The sequence below is a fragment of the Coptis chinensis genome, chromosome 7 (genome assembly GCF_015680905.1).
Source record: "Coptis chinensis isolate HL-2020 chromosome 7, ASM1568090v1, whole genome shotgun sequence".
Lineage (NCBI taxonomy): Eukaryota > Viridiplantae > Streptophyta > Magnoliopsida > Ranunculales > Ranunculaceae > Coptis > Coptis chinensis.
The window spans coordinates 10,285,457-10,302,027 of NC_141462.1; the positions used below are offsets into that span (position 1 = coordinate 10,285,457).

The 16,571-nt window shown below is 37.5% G+C and overlaps 1 protein-coding gene across 2 annotated transcripts; it reads right to left on the reverse strand.

Annotated features, from left to right (window-relative positions):
* Window positions 1–449: 449 nt before the first annotated feature.
* Window positions 450–10,214, reverse strand: ABCG22 (ABC-2 type transporter family protein). 2 transcript variants are annotated; one of them, XM_086570949.1, is made up of 11 exons: window positions 10,078–10,214; window positions 8,235–8,574; window positions 5,359–5,426; window positions 4,840–5,075; window positions 3,517–3,672; window positions 3,189–3,372; window positions 2,297–2,605; window positions 1,836–2,123; window positions 1,231–1,515; window positions 1,032–1,139; window positions 450–899 (listed from the first exon to the last, which is right to left on the reverse strand). In XM_086570949.1, the coding sequence occupies exons 1-11, from the start codon at window positions 10,174–10,176 to the stop codon at window positions 693–695; spliced, it is 2,280 nt and encodes a 759-aa protein (XP_086427075.1). In that variant the 5' UTR covers window positions 10,177–10,214; the 3' UTR covers window positions 450–692. The 2 variants fall into 2 exon arrangements, with proteins under 2 accessions (XP_086427075.1, XP_086427074.1); XM_086570948.1 differs by having other exon boundaries at window positions 1,836–2,126.
* Window positions 10,215–16,571: the final 6,357 nt, after the last annotated feature.

Genomic DNA, 16,571 nt, shown 5'->3' on the forward strand with positions numbered 1-16,571 from the left:
ATTGGCTCCATGCCTCCATGATTCCGTCTCACATTCACGTACATACACACACACATACTAAGACAGGTCGGTAGTCCAGTATGTATGCGCTAGCGATTGCTTTCTATTTGGGTTATGAGGTTGTCTACACTCTACATGTGGTCGTAGCCAACACTCAATCACACTTGTACAATATACCTCAGGCCGAAAGATACGAAGCATTGTACCAAAATGTTATGGTCGTAGTATACTACTTTGCAGAATATACCTACAGCACATTCACATTTGACAAAACATGAGTTTCAAAAAAATCCAAGCTACCTTCAAGTACAGCCTAACATGGCTATGCCAGACATTTCGCATTCTGCAGTTTTCTGAATCACAATCACTATAACTACTCGTACAAGTCACCTGGAAGTTACTCCTACATTCTTTACCATGTATATAGTAGAAATAATCCAAGATCATCCTTGAGAACGCCCAAACATTCATGAATCTATTTCAATGTACATTCCACACTGACCTCGAAATCTTGTCATTCAAAATTTTCCTTAATAGTAGGATGAGTTCTATGGATTCTTAGAAATATATCACTTTATCTTTGCTAAATCTCATGAATGATCCCAAAAAGTATTTAAGATTTAAGTAAGTGTTTAGGACATTGATAAAACTTGAGCCTATTTAAATCCTTTCCTGCCTTGGTAAGCTCCAGATTATAGTTTCATCCGCCGCAATGAGACATATGCCAAGAGGCGGTAACCGAAGACCATGGCAACCATGGCACCTATTTCCCTGGAACAATTGCCTAGTTTCACTCCAAGAACAGGAGGTACCTGCTGATACTGAATCTTGAGAAGAATCCTGTAGGTGTGGAAGTTGAAGGAAAGATAACGGATCCAAGATATGAAAACTGGAACGTCCTGCAAAGTTATGCCAAATTTGTTGTTAGCTTTATTTTGAGCACTAAGCAGGGAAAAAACAGAAAGTTTCAAACTGAGAAGTGAAAACAACTTGAGACTAATATCATTGAGCACAACTTTTTCATTAATTACCTTAATAAAGTAACCACCAGCCAACATAAAAGTCATCCCAGTTACTGAAGCCAGAGTTGTGGCCTTCTTTATATCCATCAATGTTGCTCCGATAGCCAATCCAAGTCCCTGCATGCCATTGAACTCATCTTACATATCCAAGTATGATATTTCACCGTATTTGATATCCCCTTCACTCTCTACATACAGAGAGACATACCTGAGCTGCTACGATGCTGAGGAAGACGGTAAGCATACTTAGGAAGAATGCATCAGCACTCGCTTTCAAGCCAGCCATGAAGTACACAACCACAAGGAATATTATGGGTAAAAATAGGTCTAGTGGAAGGTCACTAGTGGTCCTCGCTATGAAATATGCACTCAGCCTGTACATGTCAACTGCTCGTTCTTTGCTTAGCATGGCTCTCTCTTGAGGGAATGTGAAGATGGCTGTAAAAACCGGGAAGAATCCCCAGAAGACACCAATAAAGAACAACAAGCCTGCCTGCACAGGTAATTACAAATTTAGATTGGAGGTTTGTTTTAACTTACAACCTAATAGGTTTAGAGTGCAAATTTGTTGACTCCCACCTTTTTGTATGTGATGGGGACATTATTTACTCTTTTTTGTTTTGGTTCCACAATCTGGTGTATATGGCATGCACAACTTGTATGTTGTGTATGTCCACAACTTTGCACTCTTAGGTAGAAGGCCCCTTGTAGAAAATTGTTTATTTTAGCACATTCTCCTACTCATATGCGCCTGCTTTCAGTTGTCAAATAATTTCTGTTCTGATAGTAAATAAGAAGGAAATTGTTTCATACCTGATCCTGCAGGCCTCTGGGAGTAGTACTGTCCGAGTGCCACCATAGCAAACCCAAAATCAATGCTATGACAAGAACCTGAGTGACCCTCAACCAGCTTAAGTAGTCGTGCCGCCTTTCTTTAAGACCTCTGCAGAATAGGATGGAAAACTGCTCAGACCAGCTTGCCCCCCATTCTCTCTTTGGACAAAACACCTTTGCCTTCAAGTCCTCGTCAATTGGTATCGGCACCATAAGTTTTTTCTTCTCATTCTCCGCAACTCGTGTTTCATAAGCCTCCACTAGATACTGCTTTTATCGAACAATCAATTCGTTAGAGTTTAATTTATCACCCATTTTCCATAAATGTTATGCATCTTCCTTAGCAATAAAGTATACAAAGCTTGATCATCCAATTGTTAAATCATTAATTTTAAGAATATTTGCTTCTAGTATAGCTTTATGTTTTACACTCTGAGTACCTCATGCACAACCATTGGAGAAGGCTTCCCGTTCCTTGTTTCAGTTTCCAAGTTTCCCGTCTGGACTTTATCTTCTAACTCTGATGGCATAGAAACGTCATTAATATTTCCATTAGCAAGGTCTAGCAGGAATTCTGCAGGGTTCATGGCAATGAGAGGAGTGCATCCAATGGAAGAGAAATAAACAGAAGCTTCTGATGCCTTTCCAAAGTACAACAAGCCCCCCTTCCCCAATAAGATTAACTTGTCGAACTTGTGAAAAAGTCTGCTAGATGGCTGATGAATTGTGGTTACCACAGTTTTCCCATCCTGCCATAAAAGTCAAACAATGTTGTAACGAGCCGCCAATGCTGATCATATTGCAATAAAATGTATTTCTAAAGTGCATAGAAATGTTCCTTGTGGATTTTTTTAATTTTCCTCATGTTAATATGATTCAATCATGATCCAATGGCCAAACAAGTAGAAGAATATGACAAGTATTTTTATTTGGTAAGTTAATATAGCAAGGTCATACGTTATGCTGTAGGTGGCAACTAAAGTAGCTCCTTCCTTCTGTTGTTTAATTCAAGGAGCATCTAGGTTAAACATTCTCTGTGGTGTTGACGATGGCAAGGAACAGTGTAATCTGTTACTGGGGAAGTGGGAGAATAATTTTGAATTTTGCAGTTCAAATACCTCGGAACACTTTCACTGAGTCTCTTGTGATTTACCCTCCTCAACTCAATGTGTAGCCCTGATGAAATCATGTCGAGTCTAACCTTTTTATTTCAAGCTTGCAATACAAAGACAAACAAACAGACAGCAACAACAATAACAGAAGCAAAACCTTATCCTCAATATCTGGGTATATTTCAGGTGTGCAATCCAAAACAAGCCATATATTATTTACCTCAGCTATGTCATGTAGCATTTGAACTATTCTGAGTGCTGTTGTTGAATCTAAGCCAGAGGTTGGCTCATCGAGGAACAGAAGCGATGGGTTGATTATAATCTCATTGCCAATGCACACTCTCTTCCTTTCACCACCTGAAACTCCTCGCACGAAGGAACCTCCTATCATAGTGTCTTGGCACCTAAAACAAGAATTTGTCCCAAAGTAAGTCCTTGAGAATTGGTACTCTGCCTTTATTTACTATGTTGTAAATTTAATTCAGCTAGTGGTTGATTATATATACATAAATGGATTCAGCTTCTTCATGGGAGGAAAAGGGACTAACCTCTCCAAGCCGAGCTCACAGATGACGTCCAAGGCTCTTTCTTCCTTCTGTTGCTTTGTCAGTGTCTTCGGAAGAAGTAGTAGGGCTGCATACGTCAATGTTTCTCTCACAGTAAGGTGAGGAAATAGAACGTCGTCTTGAGTTACAAATCCTATCCTGCCATTGGTTCATGTTATATATTTATATGTTCTTTCCCGTTGTTTTCTCTTGCAACGGTCATGATCTAATTATCACCTACAGAATCCGACAAGGTTAACTTAGAAACCAAATTCCCAAGGAATATCTCAGCCTTGCGAGGTTCATGCTTGAATTGTACAGAAAGATAGATGTCTTTTAAGGGGTGAAATCAACCAAAATCAGCCTGTCTGCTGTCATAGTTGTTATAATGATAGTGATATTATGAAGTGTGACGGAGGTTCTATTTTTGACGTTATAAACTTCCAAGCATTTAGGATAGTGCAAAAGAAAAGAAAAGAAAGATCTAACTCCTGAAAGAACATAGAACGTGGAATGTTGTACTGAGTGTAGAAAATGAATTGCAGAAGTGAACTGAAGCTCCAAATAGTACGTATAGAACTTTCATGACTTCTTTCCACACTTGTCCTTGAACCTCCGCACCGTGTATATACTACCACTCTTCCTCACAACCACCAATGTGATTTTCCCACAACTGTTAAATAAATATCTAAAACATTAAAGAGAAAGTCTCTTGTACTTGTATATTAAGGTCTGGCGTAACTACCTAGCTACTCATATATTAGTGTGAGGTTTATGTGAGCAAATGGTTTTGAATTGTATGCCATGTTAAAATGGCTTCTAAGAGTCAACTAGTGTACGTTACTGTTAGCTTATCTGCATTTAGGGGGGGAGGGGAAGGATGTGAGAGAGCAGGGAAGGAGATTGAAGAGTTCAAATTTTGTATTTGCAGAAGAACAAAACGAATTAGAATTCAGATTTGTTCTGTGGTAATGCATCCACATGTATGTAGCTGATGTATATTTACGAATTTTCTTTTCAAGGTCAGCCAGAAGCTAGTGGGAATGGTTCTAAAAAGATATCAAGTTGGAGAACTTATGGTATATATATTGTTGGATTATTCGTAAACCTTTCATGTCATTGATAGCTGAGATGTTGATATTTTGGTCTATTAGTCGAACAATCATGAAGTAACACCAAGCAGGAACTTTTGGCTGATTACCCGTCATTCTTTCTCAGGTACATACCAATTTTATTTCCTAAACTCTTGAAATAGATATTCTAAATAAGTGAGTTGAGTTATGGCCAGGTCTAAAAAACAAGCTCTGAACATAAGAGACAAAATACCTGCGTTTTAGAGTCTTGGAGTACGGCTGGTCGTTGTAAGTAATGGAACCACCGGGAAGTGATCTATCTAACCTTCCACCTAGAAGATTAAGAAGAGTCGTCTTTCCACTGCCTGAAGGTCCCATTAGTGCCAAAACTTCTCCTGGACTTGCTGAACCCGTAATTCCATGTAGGATATCCTTTTCTACTGTTGTCCTTACACTTTTAACAACTACCTTGTATTTCACCTCGGTAAACTGCATAGTGCAATACAATTACTACATCAGCATCTAAATATTTGCTTGCGATATCTTGAACATGTTGTTATATACGCTTGTAAAATGTTCAACTAGTTTGACTATTAATCTCAGAGATTTAGTAGCTTGTTGATAATTAAAGAGTGTTCACGGACGAGAATGATCGACGACTGCATTTGTCGTGTTGATCCAGCCTTTGATTAATATTGTTGTAACCTGGTTTAACTCTTGACTTTAATGTTGAATGTAGTGGAAGAATAGAATGTATCCTAGTAATTTTTACCTTGAGAAATATTGGCAAGGTGGGCTCTGAATGGACCCTCTTACATGTAGTGGCTTCATGGTCCTCAGCTGAAAGAGCAGAGCATAGTTTGTAAGACAATATATGATACAACTATCAACTATGCATATAAGTTCATATTAGTTATATACAACAAAAAAAATGTGTCGAGATGTCAACGGGAGCAACAGAAGAATATGTTATCTGTTGTTTCTTAATTTGTATCATAAACTATCAGCAAGATGACAACAGGAGCAAAAGAAGTAGACTGTTCAGCTTGAGCCAGATGCCACGCGCGAGTAGGTACTTGCCAACCATCTACCAAATACTGGTTAAAAATCAATTATGTTGCTTGCATTTCATAGGGAGCAGACTGCAAGGAAAAGTAGCTGCTTAGGTACTACACATACACAACACTAAGGCTGTTGGATACCTTAGGTTAGAGCATCTAATGTTTCAGGGAGGCTGCAGGAATATAGCTGAACCAAGTTCTGCCAACAATTCAAAATGGTTGTGTACACAAGAGCTTCTAGCTCAATTAGTTGAGTACCCTTCTCCTCGTGGGAGAGGTTGCAAGTTCGAATCCCACTAAGTGTTGGTTGGGATTTTTTTCTTGTATAATTATGTGATGGGCCTTTGGGCCAGGTGAGTCTTCGAGCTAGTGACAAGGGTGCTGCTATGATTGGTAGACTAAGGGGCGAAAACAAGTTTTCATGGACAAAGTGGAGGCGGTTGGGTCTACTCACAATGGAGCATCGTCGAGAGCCTTCGGGCTAGGTTCCCTTTGGGGTTGATGAGCCTTCAAACAAAATGTAAACCTTCGAACTAGTGTTGCTCCGGAGTTGATGAGCCTTCGGACAATAATATAAGCTTCAGGTTAGACCCAGTCACCCAGTGGGGTTGATCTGCATTAACCCTCTAAATATTTAAAAAAAAAAAGTTCTGCCAACAACTATAATGCTGGAGAGACTGGAAGAGACAACTTTTTGTAATACTATAGTACGTCTAGACATATGCTTGGGCCAAACTATGCCTAACGAGTAATGTAGACCAACCAAAGGTTAGGCTTGCTGAGCTAGCGTCTCTGCTGATTTGGTGGCCAACGAAGCTATCACGATGGATTCCCACCACCTTTTTCAATATGTAGGTCGACCCTCATGGCTTTATAAATGGGAGTCACATACCATTGAATATTTTAGGATCACGAACTAGAGGATGTGCACATGATTGGTAATGGTATAGAGGATCTACATAGTAGGGAAGTCATACTTATTACAAATTTTACAATGATGCAACTCCATCTATATAGGGTTTTATCTTTTTTTCCTTTTGTTTTCTCATAGTTATCCGTCCTGTACTCTGTATTCTCCCATTCTGTGTTTTTTTCCTTAATATATAATCGTAAGCTCACTTTGCCAAAAAAAAAAAGTAGCTTCCGGATTTGCTGCCCTTGGTTGTGGACTTGGTCATGGTCTATTGGTCTGGTTTTATTGTCTATGAAGACCAAAAAGAAAACATTTGTAGTTGTGTCACTTGTGTGTACATGTGAGTGACTGTGTTGGACCCATTAGTTGAAGCATATGCTTGGGTTTAGTAATGGCTTGCCCAGGTGACGCTTGTATCCGCGGTTGAGTCAGGCCTTTCAATCAAACACGTAATGCTTAGGAGCTCATGACGTATAATGCTCATGTTAGTCCTGGTCTCCTGGACCGACCTAGACACACCACATCAACAAGCGCTTAAGAGGCTTTAATTGTCAGCAATTTGTCTCTTGGACTAGCGCCTTGGCGGCTCTTGGTTGGTGTTCGACGGACCTGACTACTTGAGTCTTGAGTACTACATGTCATGAGGGGAAAATAGACATGAGAGCAAGCTACCGTAGACAATAATCAGCCATGGCACAATAGTTCCAAATCTTGCAAGCGAAACTAATTTTGTTCCTTTAGCTAGAAAACAGCCTGTCTTTGGATGGATGTAATGGGTGGAACGTAAATGTCATAATGGGCTGGAAAATGAACGCTTCAGAGTTGACTTGATCTATGGTTTTGGACGATCCTAACGTTATCCCAGGTCCTAACTCCTAACATGTATCGCAGCTCTTTGAATTTTCTTTCTTTTGAGAACACTGTGAAAGCACTAAATCAGCAGCTAAGATTCGGTAGTTTTTAGTTTAGTTTAGTTTTTTCTAATTTTTCTGAGTTACTTTAGAAATTTTATCTTCTTGATTTTGCATATCACTACAAAGTGGAAAAATGGATGTGCTAGTTCAAAAGTTTAGTCCCCATGCCAAGGTTGGTGTGGATATGTTAGTTCCAAGCCCTAAAACTACATGATTTGAAAATGACACATGCAATTTTCCCTAATTCTTGTCGAATAGGGAGTTTAGAGCTAGCTTTTCTTACTTGTCGTATGGAAAACGTTATAGACAATTCGACCATACAATAAATGAACTTGCCGATATTAATCATTGTTGTTTACTCACTCCATCATTAGAGGTGAAAATTCAATCAGTTAATTTTAGATTCCCTTTCTGACAAATGGAAGCTACCTCCGTCAAATGTAACTGAAGGGTACCTAACATTTTATCGCATTATTTTTTCTTTTGAAACTTTATTTTTAAATCTTGATCCATTTGCTGTAGCTTTATTTTTAAATGCTTATTCATATTGTTATGATACTGATTCTTCATAATCACAAAGCTAAGCTATGCTAACAAATTATCTATCTTTTTCGCCAAAATGGTAATCAATTGGCAAGATTGATGGAAGCAACATTTTAAAACATAGGAGTTTGCTACATTTTCATCAAGTTTTTATATGTAGAAAATAACAAAAAATTTATTTTTCTGCTAAAGAATATATAACAAGAAAATTACTTACGGATATCATCATCGCTAAATCCATGTAAATCAGCAATATCCTCAGGTGGCACAGTGAAGCCAGTGAAAGAGAAAGACAAGCCCAAACTCGCACTGGAGGCTCGGCTTAAAGCAGCTCCGCTACCAACTTCCTCCAAGTCAAGCTTGAGTTGAGCGCTACGTGATTTTCGTATGTGTGTCTTGCGCCCTGGTGAAGGCATTCTTTTCCCGAAACTCGACTTCCTTGATAAGCTGACTCCACTATCAGCTTCATTCAAAAATGTTCTACTCGGCGATTTTCTAATTGCAATGTCCAGTTGATCGGATTGGGTCCTGGCCAATCCACTCGTCGGAGTTTCCATCTTCGTGAAGCCAGGGAAAGAAAAATATTTAGATTCATGATATATATTTTCACATTTTTTTTCCCATGTGATCAAGAATTTTCTTGTAAATTTTGTAATAAGGCACTTGCGCTCTCTTTACCTTACTGCGGTGAATATTAGCATGTTTTTAGCCCCTACATGTTTGGACAGTAACAGCAACAGCTCTAGTTTTCATACCAAGATGAATTAATTTGTCAAGCTAACAAGTTTAGAACTTGAAATAATGTCTTGTTTTCCTCACAAAATTCTTCTCACATATAGGAATAACATACCAGCTATGAGAAAATTCAGTGCATTACATTATTTTGAAAGAAATTTGGAAGAGTGAGTAATCAAATTCAAATCAAAGTATAAGCAGTCTTTCATTTCATATTACGTGCTAGACCCAAAAATAAAAGAGAATAACCTAAGAAGAGCATATATTTTACCAAAGCTAATAAGATATTTTCTAAAAGAAAGGAAAGACCAATAGGAAAAGAATGACAACACAAATTAGCTACCAGATGTGCGGAACCATCCCGTGATTAGGGTGCAGTTGTTGCACGTGGTTCACATAAATGTCAAAGGGTTGTCTGAGTTACACATCGACAAACAAACTAACGTATTATCGAAAAAAAAAAGACGACACAAACTACCATGGAAAAAGAAAAGAAAAAAGGGCAAAGAAAGACCTACTTATAGCACAAAAGCTAGGGACCAATGACTCAATGAGGACTGCGGAGTTGTTGAAGTATTGAATTCACCACATTTCAGTTATTTATAGTTACACCGGGGAAATACTTTTAAATTTGTATTTGTACGTAATTACTGAATTTTCTTTGTTAATACAAAAATGCTACAAGCCTAGCGCTACAACTGGTTGCCTGAAGTTTAATGTAACGGTTTTTAGCTTAAATTGATGTGATTTAATATTTTTTGGAGTGCAATTGAAATATATGAAAAATGACTTGTAGTGAATGCTAATGTTTATGTAGTTTAAAACCTGATTATCGAAAAAAAATGTAGTTTAAAACCAAACCAAAACTCATCTCACTGCATGTCAACATGGTTAACAAAGCTAATAATAGCTGGAAGAAATGAAGAGATCAGAAGAGGGGACATAGACATTATACGATCTAAATAGAATAGAAATGCATTTCTTTGGCTGTTGGTCTCCCTTTAAATTTATTTTCGTACACATGTGAAAATATACATTTGAAGAAAATGGCAGAAGATGATAAGATGACACTCAGAAGGATACTTTGCAAGGGAATATTTCTATAAATTTGTGATTAGAAGTAAACAATAACATATTCTAAATTTCCTTCCAAATATTACTTACATAGTTATATCACATAAGAGCTCAGTGCCCATGAAGATTTATAGATAGTTCAACGACGAAAATCAGAGGAAAGGATTTGAAGAGAAATGCCCACATAGCTGGTGACATACAGAAGGGTATGAACTTACAAGCAAGAAGGAAACAAAGGAGGAGCATAGTACCTTAATTGTAAGCAAAACAGAAGAACCAACGTTAGAGAAGAAGTAGGAGATGGAGTTCGTATGCTTGTATAATGATTTGATTTCACAGCAGCGTTCCATCCCTTTTTATAGATGCATTAAAGAGGGAAGTTGGGAAATGACACAATTGTCCTACATTATCCCTTGCAAAATTCAAATAAGTGAAGTAATTTACTCAGAAGAAAAGACAAGATGGGTACTACCGTACACGTGTACCACCATGTTCTATCATTCTCAGCCACGCCGTACACGTGTACAGCCTTTCAAGGAATTGTACTGATTAGTATTTGACATTTTGACCCCACAGAAAAAACTAAATGTGTTCGCCACTTTTTTATTTTCATTTAATAGATCCAGACTCCTCCAGAGTCTCTATTTATTTTCATTTAAAAAAAAACAAAACTTCTGTAGTGGATAGCAAACAATTATTTTTGTAGCAATTTGCCAAAAACGATGACATCTCCATCCCCATCTCCAAGTGGTAACGAATTGTGACGCAAGTAAAGAGCCACAGTAAAAAATAACATTGTGTAGCATTACTGCATGAAAAGAACATGAAAAGAATAGTTTAAACTGCAGTACAAAATTGAGCTGATTAAACTGCAAAAAGCCTTCAAAAGTTCAAATTACTTTTATATTTCAAATCTTTTCATATAAAACTCAATCATTTGGTAACGAAACTTATCTATCCAAATGGACCAATAAACAAAGCTCTGAATTTTCTTTGTTTGTTGAAAAACCTTTTCCAATCATTTTAGCTTTTTGTGACTGTCTACTGTATGTCGGCTGTCCAAAGATTTGAGTGTGCCAGTCAAGTGTAATTATGGACTGGAATCTGGACAACGATACTCTCAAAAGGACTTATTTGCTTCTTAGCTGGTAAACCGAAAGTGACCAACTTAACAACAACCTGACACGTCTACCTAGTAGAAAAACAAGCACCAAAGTATCAAAATCTTGATACCTTTGTTCTATCTTTCAAAAAAATTCTAGGCCAGTAAACCCACTGGCCAGTGGCCACTACACCCCAAAAAATGCCTTTCGGGCAAACAGACACTAATAACCTTTTCTTAATAAATAAAAATAATCCTATTGCAAGAGTAATTTGAGATAAGCTACAAAAGTTTTAAAGGGAGTGGGGAGCGAGTCAATATCTATCAAACGGCTAACACCAAAATCTGGTGGAATGGGCGGTGCCATCCTTTACAGGGAAACCCACGTGACAAGGAATACAGTGCGACTGATAGCCCCACTCTCGTTTCTTTGTTTTCCTAATTGCCACTTGTATGGTGCAGCTAGTTCTGTTGTATACATTTCGAAGTTCACTGATCACTGTACGACACGTGGAAAACAGTATTGTCTAGCTTTTTAGTTGCTTTCTACGTGTTATACGTGTCACGTACATGAATTCATCTTTCATGCGCTCCTATTGGATATTGAGATTGATAATAACCTGAGATGCCATTCTACAATTCTACTTCCCAAATCGAAAAATTTTGTTTGAAAGCAATTCTGAACGACTAAACTTGAGGACTAGTTAAGGGTTTGATGACTTTGAGGTATTTTACAGAAAGGGAACTAAAATCTAATCCCGGGACTCTAGTGCGTAACCAGGGTTTTGGGGTTGGGGGTGGGTGGGTGGTATACAGGCTCACATCTTAGTATCCATACGCCTCTCTCCATATGTACATTAGTGGCTGGAAAGAAATCAAAGGATGATAAGTTTTGTGATTTAAATAGTACTATTTGTATTTTCAAATATATATTTCATCTTCCTACTATTACTAATTTGAGCTTTGATTATATTGTAACTGATTGTGGAGTTATAGCGCAATTTTGATGTAGCACAGTTGGTCTGGCGTTTGGGTTCTCCAAAAGTCACTAGTTCGATTCGTTTAAGGCCACACTGGCAAGGCAGTACTCAGTCGAATTTCCAACTGTGGTCTCGAGATTAGTTGAGGTGTGCACAAAGTTGACCCGGACACTCAGTTAGCAAAAAAAAAAAAAAAATTGATGTGGCTATTATAAAGATAGTGTGAACCTCTCACATTGATATTTTAATACAATATTGTTTTATCGACCAAAAAAATATATATATAGTTTTGAAAAGAAAGCTGAGGGCCCCGGCCTGTTAGCCATCCCTTGAGTCTCCTCAGACGGTTGCCCGGCAATAATACTAAAGCCTATTCAGGTTCGTTAAGCCCCCAACGTGGATGGACCATAAAAAAAAAGGGAGGGGGACCTTTTTTTCTGAATGAAAAATGTGGGGACATTATATAGAAAGGCTAAATCTATGGTGCGCAGGTCGTATGGTATGCTATCAAATTTGGGCCACTCATACCAAGGGGTGCGTGTGTATTGCATGGCAAAAGTATTGATCCAAAAGCCTACATTACCTGCGCACCATACATCTCGCGCATTGAAGACATGCTCATATAGAAATTATACTTCTAACGAAAACAAAATGAGAATAAATTTGACATTTATCCTTTTTCTCCAATTATTTTATGAAATGGTTGGAGTGAGAACCTCATAGACTCATAGACAAGAGGTACAGCTTCATAGACAAGAGTACAGTACAACTTCATAGGCTCATCCGCTCAGTGTGCCGTATATGTAATTCATTTCACAAATATTTTGATTGATTCTTTAAACGATATATAACAAGTTGCAAAGAATTCGGGAAAACCACAAAATTAAATGCTACTGTTACGACAAAGAAAGGACTTTTGTTTTTGGCGAAGGACAAAGAAGGACTTAATTGATCACTGATAACGATTTAAGAGATAACATCACCAATAAAAATAGGCAACTTTTATATGAAAGAAGTAGTACGTTCTGTTTAAGGTTGAGCTAATTAAGAAAAACATCTCATTAATTACCCTGCATAATATATGATATCATTCTGAGACACTTGAACGTAATTTCCAAGAAGCTTCTATTTTGTCCTCTTTTTGAGTCCGTAGCAAACATAGATGGTATGGTTGCGATTTGGAAGCATTGGAACAAAATTGTTTTTGAAAGATCTACTCCTACTGTGGGTTAGGATACAAGTATGCGAACCGTGCTCGCATCAGTTTTTTTCAAATCTTTAAATATGTCGCTATAACATCTTTAAAAAACAATATAAAAAAATTAGGAGGATTTGATTATAATTTCAGTGTCGTGAAGGAGGTTTTCTAAATTATTTTAAATAATATGAAAACTAATTCTAATTTCAGTTAGGTGAGAAAGTTTTTTGTAAATTAATTAAAACAAAATGAGCTGATTAGAATAATTGAGGGAGGTGCTTATAAATTGTAAGACACGAGAGATTAGAAATAGCCTATTCAGTTGAGAAGTGTGGTTCCTGATAACCGGCTATCATATAGTGTAGAGATTTGAAAAAAAAAGAATTATATCTCACATTATATGCACTGACCATCTCTCCAAAGCCCACATGGACGACACTGCAAGAAATAGACACTTTTGTATGTTTTGGAACATTAATTTCATATTCAAGCCACTAGTTACTCTGAAATCTTGTTTCTGGATCCCTCTCGAGCCGGATAAAGTAAAGTTAAATTCTGACGGTGCCTCTTTTGAATTAGCAATCCAGGTATTTCAGGTATAGGCTTAACCTTCAAAAACTTTACTGGTGATTTTCTTATTACTCTTCATAAGAACTTAGGTGTCAACACCAGTTACAAAGCAAAGTGTCATGTTAGTTATTGTTTTGGGAGTGGAAACTGCAATTGCACGAGGTTGATTAAAAATTTGGGTAGAGTCTGATTCCACTGCAGCAATGACTTCTTTCATTAGCGGAGAAATCATTTGGGAACTACAAGCAAGAAGGAAAACATGTTGGCTGAAATTTCAATCTCTCTCCATTATTCACACATGGAGAGAGACCAACATTGCAGCTGATATATTGTCAAAAACAAGTGCAAGCTTGTAAGAAAATGCTTCAATCATCACTGAAGGAAAGTCTTCATGGCTTATCAAATGGGAAAGACCCTATAGCAAATTTGTGAGAATAGGCTAGTATTGTATGTTGTGTACCCTTGCGTAATCACTGGAATCGTCAGCATTTGGAAATTTTGAAATAAGATTCAATATGACAACGCTAGAAGTGGAAGCATAAACAACATCATGGGTCCAATCAGGGGCGGATGCAGGATTCAACAATAGGGGGGTTACTAATACTAATTCTCACTATTTTTTTTTTAGAGTGAATAGTTACCACTGTATTTTTGGGTTTTGAGCAAAGTTAAGGGGGGGCTACAGCCCGGGTCAGCCAACTCATAGATCCGCCCCTGGGTCCAATAAGCAAAGCTATTAGAGTTGCTTATGGGGAATTAGATGGGCATATGGACAACACAATTACAGATTTGAATACTTTGAAGAACTTAGGCTTGAACACTAAAGCTAGAATGGCGCCCAAAATACTAGAATGCTACTAGTACTTGCCTCCTAGAGGTATTATGAAGATGAATCCAGATGGGGCTGCCAGAGGCAATCCGGGCATAGCAGGATGGAGAGTGGTGTTCAGGGATCATGAAGGTACAGTCAAAGACACTTACATAGGAGGAATAGGAGTGGCAACGAACTATGAGGCAGAATGCACATCTATCATAGAGGGCTTAAACATGGCAATTCAACAAGGGTGACAACACATATGGGTAGACACTGATTCAGTTGCAGCTGCAAAAGCATTTCAAGCCGACAAGGTTCTATGGAAGTTGAGAGCACAATGGGACAAGATCAAACACTCCGGCATTTGGCTCCACTTCACCAGCTCTTGGAGAGAAGTGAACTTTGCAGTAGATACAAGTGCCAACAAGGGAGTGCAGCTGAACAAAGGGTCACCTAAAAAAGATAGAAAATCCAAACTTAACTTACAATAGGTTCATCCCCTAGTGTAATCGAGTCTATCATTCTTTTGTTCCATGTAACACTATTTTTAATTAATACAAAATCACCTTTAGAAAAAAAAAAATTGTATATTGTGTACCCAGCTTGTTGGAGTACACATAACATCTCCATTAGAATCAGAGTTTGGGTTTCCCAGACTCAAATCATTCTTTTGTATATTTCTCTTTATAACTTACCTAGAAAAAAAAAAACACACTTAATTTTCTAACTCCATACGTATCCCGCAACTTTCAATGAGTTTCAAAGCTTTTCAGTAGTTGCAGTTAGCTAGTTTTGCATATGATCTTCGATCGACCTCTTTTAACAATGTTCCCCGGGGAAAAAAATTAACGTAATAAGAAGAAAACGTACTGGCCAATTACCAATAGCTCATATCATTGCCATCTGCAGTAAGTGATGATCGGATATAATTGAGGGTTATGTCCACTCAATATTGATGATCATATCACAAGTGTCATATACACTCTGATGATCAAGTCATTGTTTAGGAGACAGACATTAAAATATCTATCCAAATGGTGAGTTCTTCTATATGGAACATTACATGTTGGGGATGAAATCCATGCAGTACATCATGTTCTATGAAAAGAGGGGCCGTCCATGGATATGAACTGGATTTAATATTTATCACTTGGTCGCCATCCATATTGCTCCCACACTCATCTCAACCTACCTAGAAGGCTAGAACAGGAATCAGACATCATATAGTTGTTTTGTTGTTTTCCTTTATCAGTTTGGTCATTATACAATTTTACAATCTAAATCTAAATTAAACCATTATATCAAGTGATGATCGAGTTCGTTTGGTTCAACTTACATTATACGGTCAATAACTGATATATGTCACGTAATAACTAATCATAAAATAAAATAAAAATCACGAAAATCACATTATGTAGAACAGACAGGAGGACAGATAAGTAGATAGCCTATCATGTTCGTGATTATCAACTTTCTTATCAGTACTGCTTTCTTATCAAAACAAAAAAGTGATTATCAACTTAAATATCAACTTTTTTTTTGGATAAGCAATAGTAACTTTTTAATTAATGAGAAATGACATGTAAGCAGAATTTATCCATGCTCTATGACACAAAATCGTTGCATCACAATATCTCACGTGACTTACCATCTTAGGTAACAATAATCAAGAAAAGGTAATGAAGAACCTCATCCATTCACCAAATTGTTTCTGCATGTGGTCTTCCCACTGCCTTGGAAACAAGGTGTACATAATGAATGGTGAAAAAGACAGGGGAGGTCTCACAGTGGGGACTGCTTTTTTTTCCAAAAAGATGGACAATTATAGATGAAACAAGGTTTGACAGGATGTAGTTTTGTTCTAAAAGTAAGATTAGCTGGCTGGTATGATAGGAGATAGGTAAGGTGTCATGTGAGTGACATATGCTTTCGAAAATGTGGAAAAGACTCGATTCATTTTCGTACCTTTTTTGTTGAAATGCAGAAAAATTGTGTTCTGACGATAAGTAAGAAAGAAAGGGACAGTTAATGATAAATATCAAGAAAGTGGGAAAAATGGGTAAAATTCGTATACTGTAAAA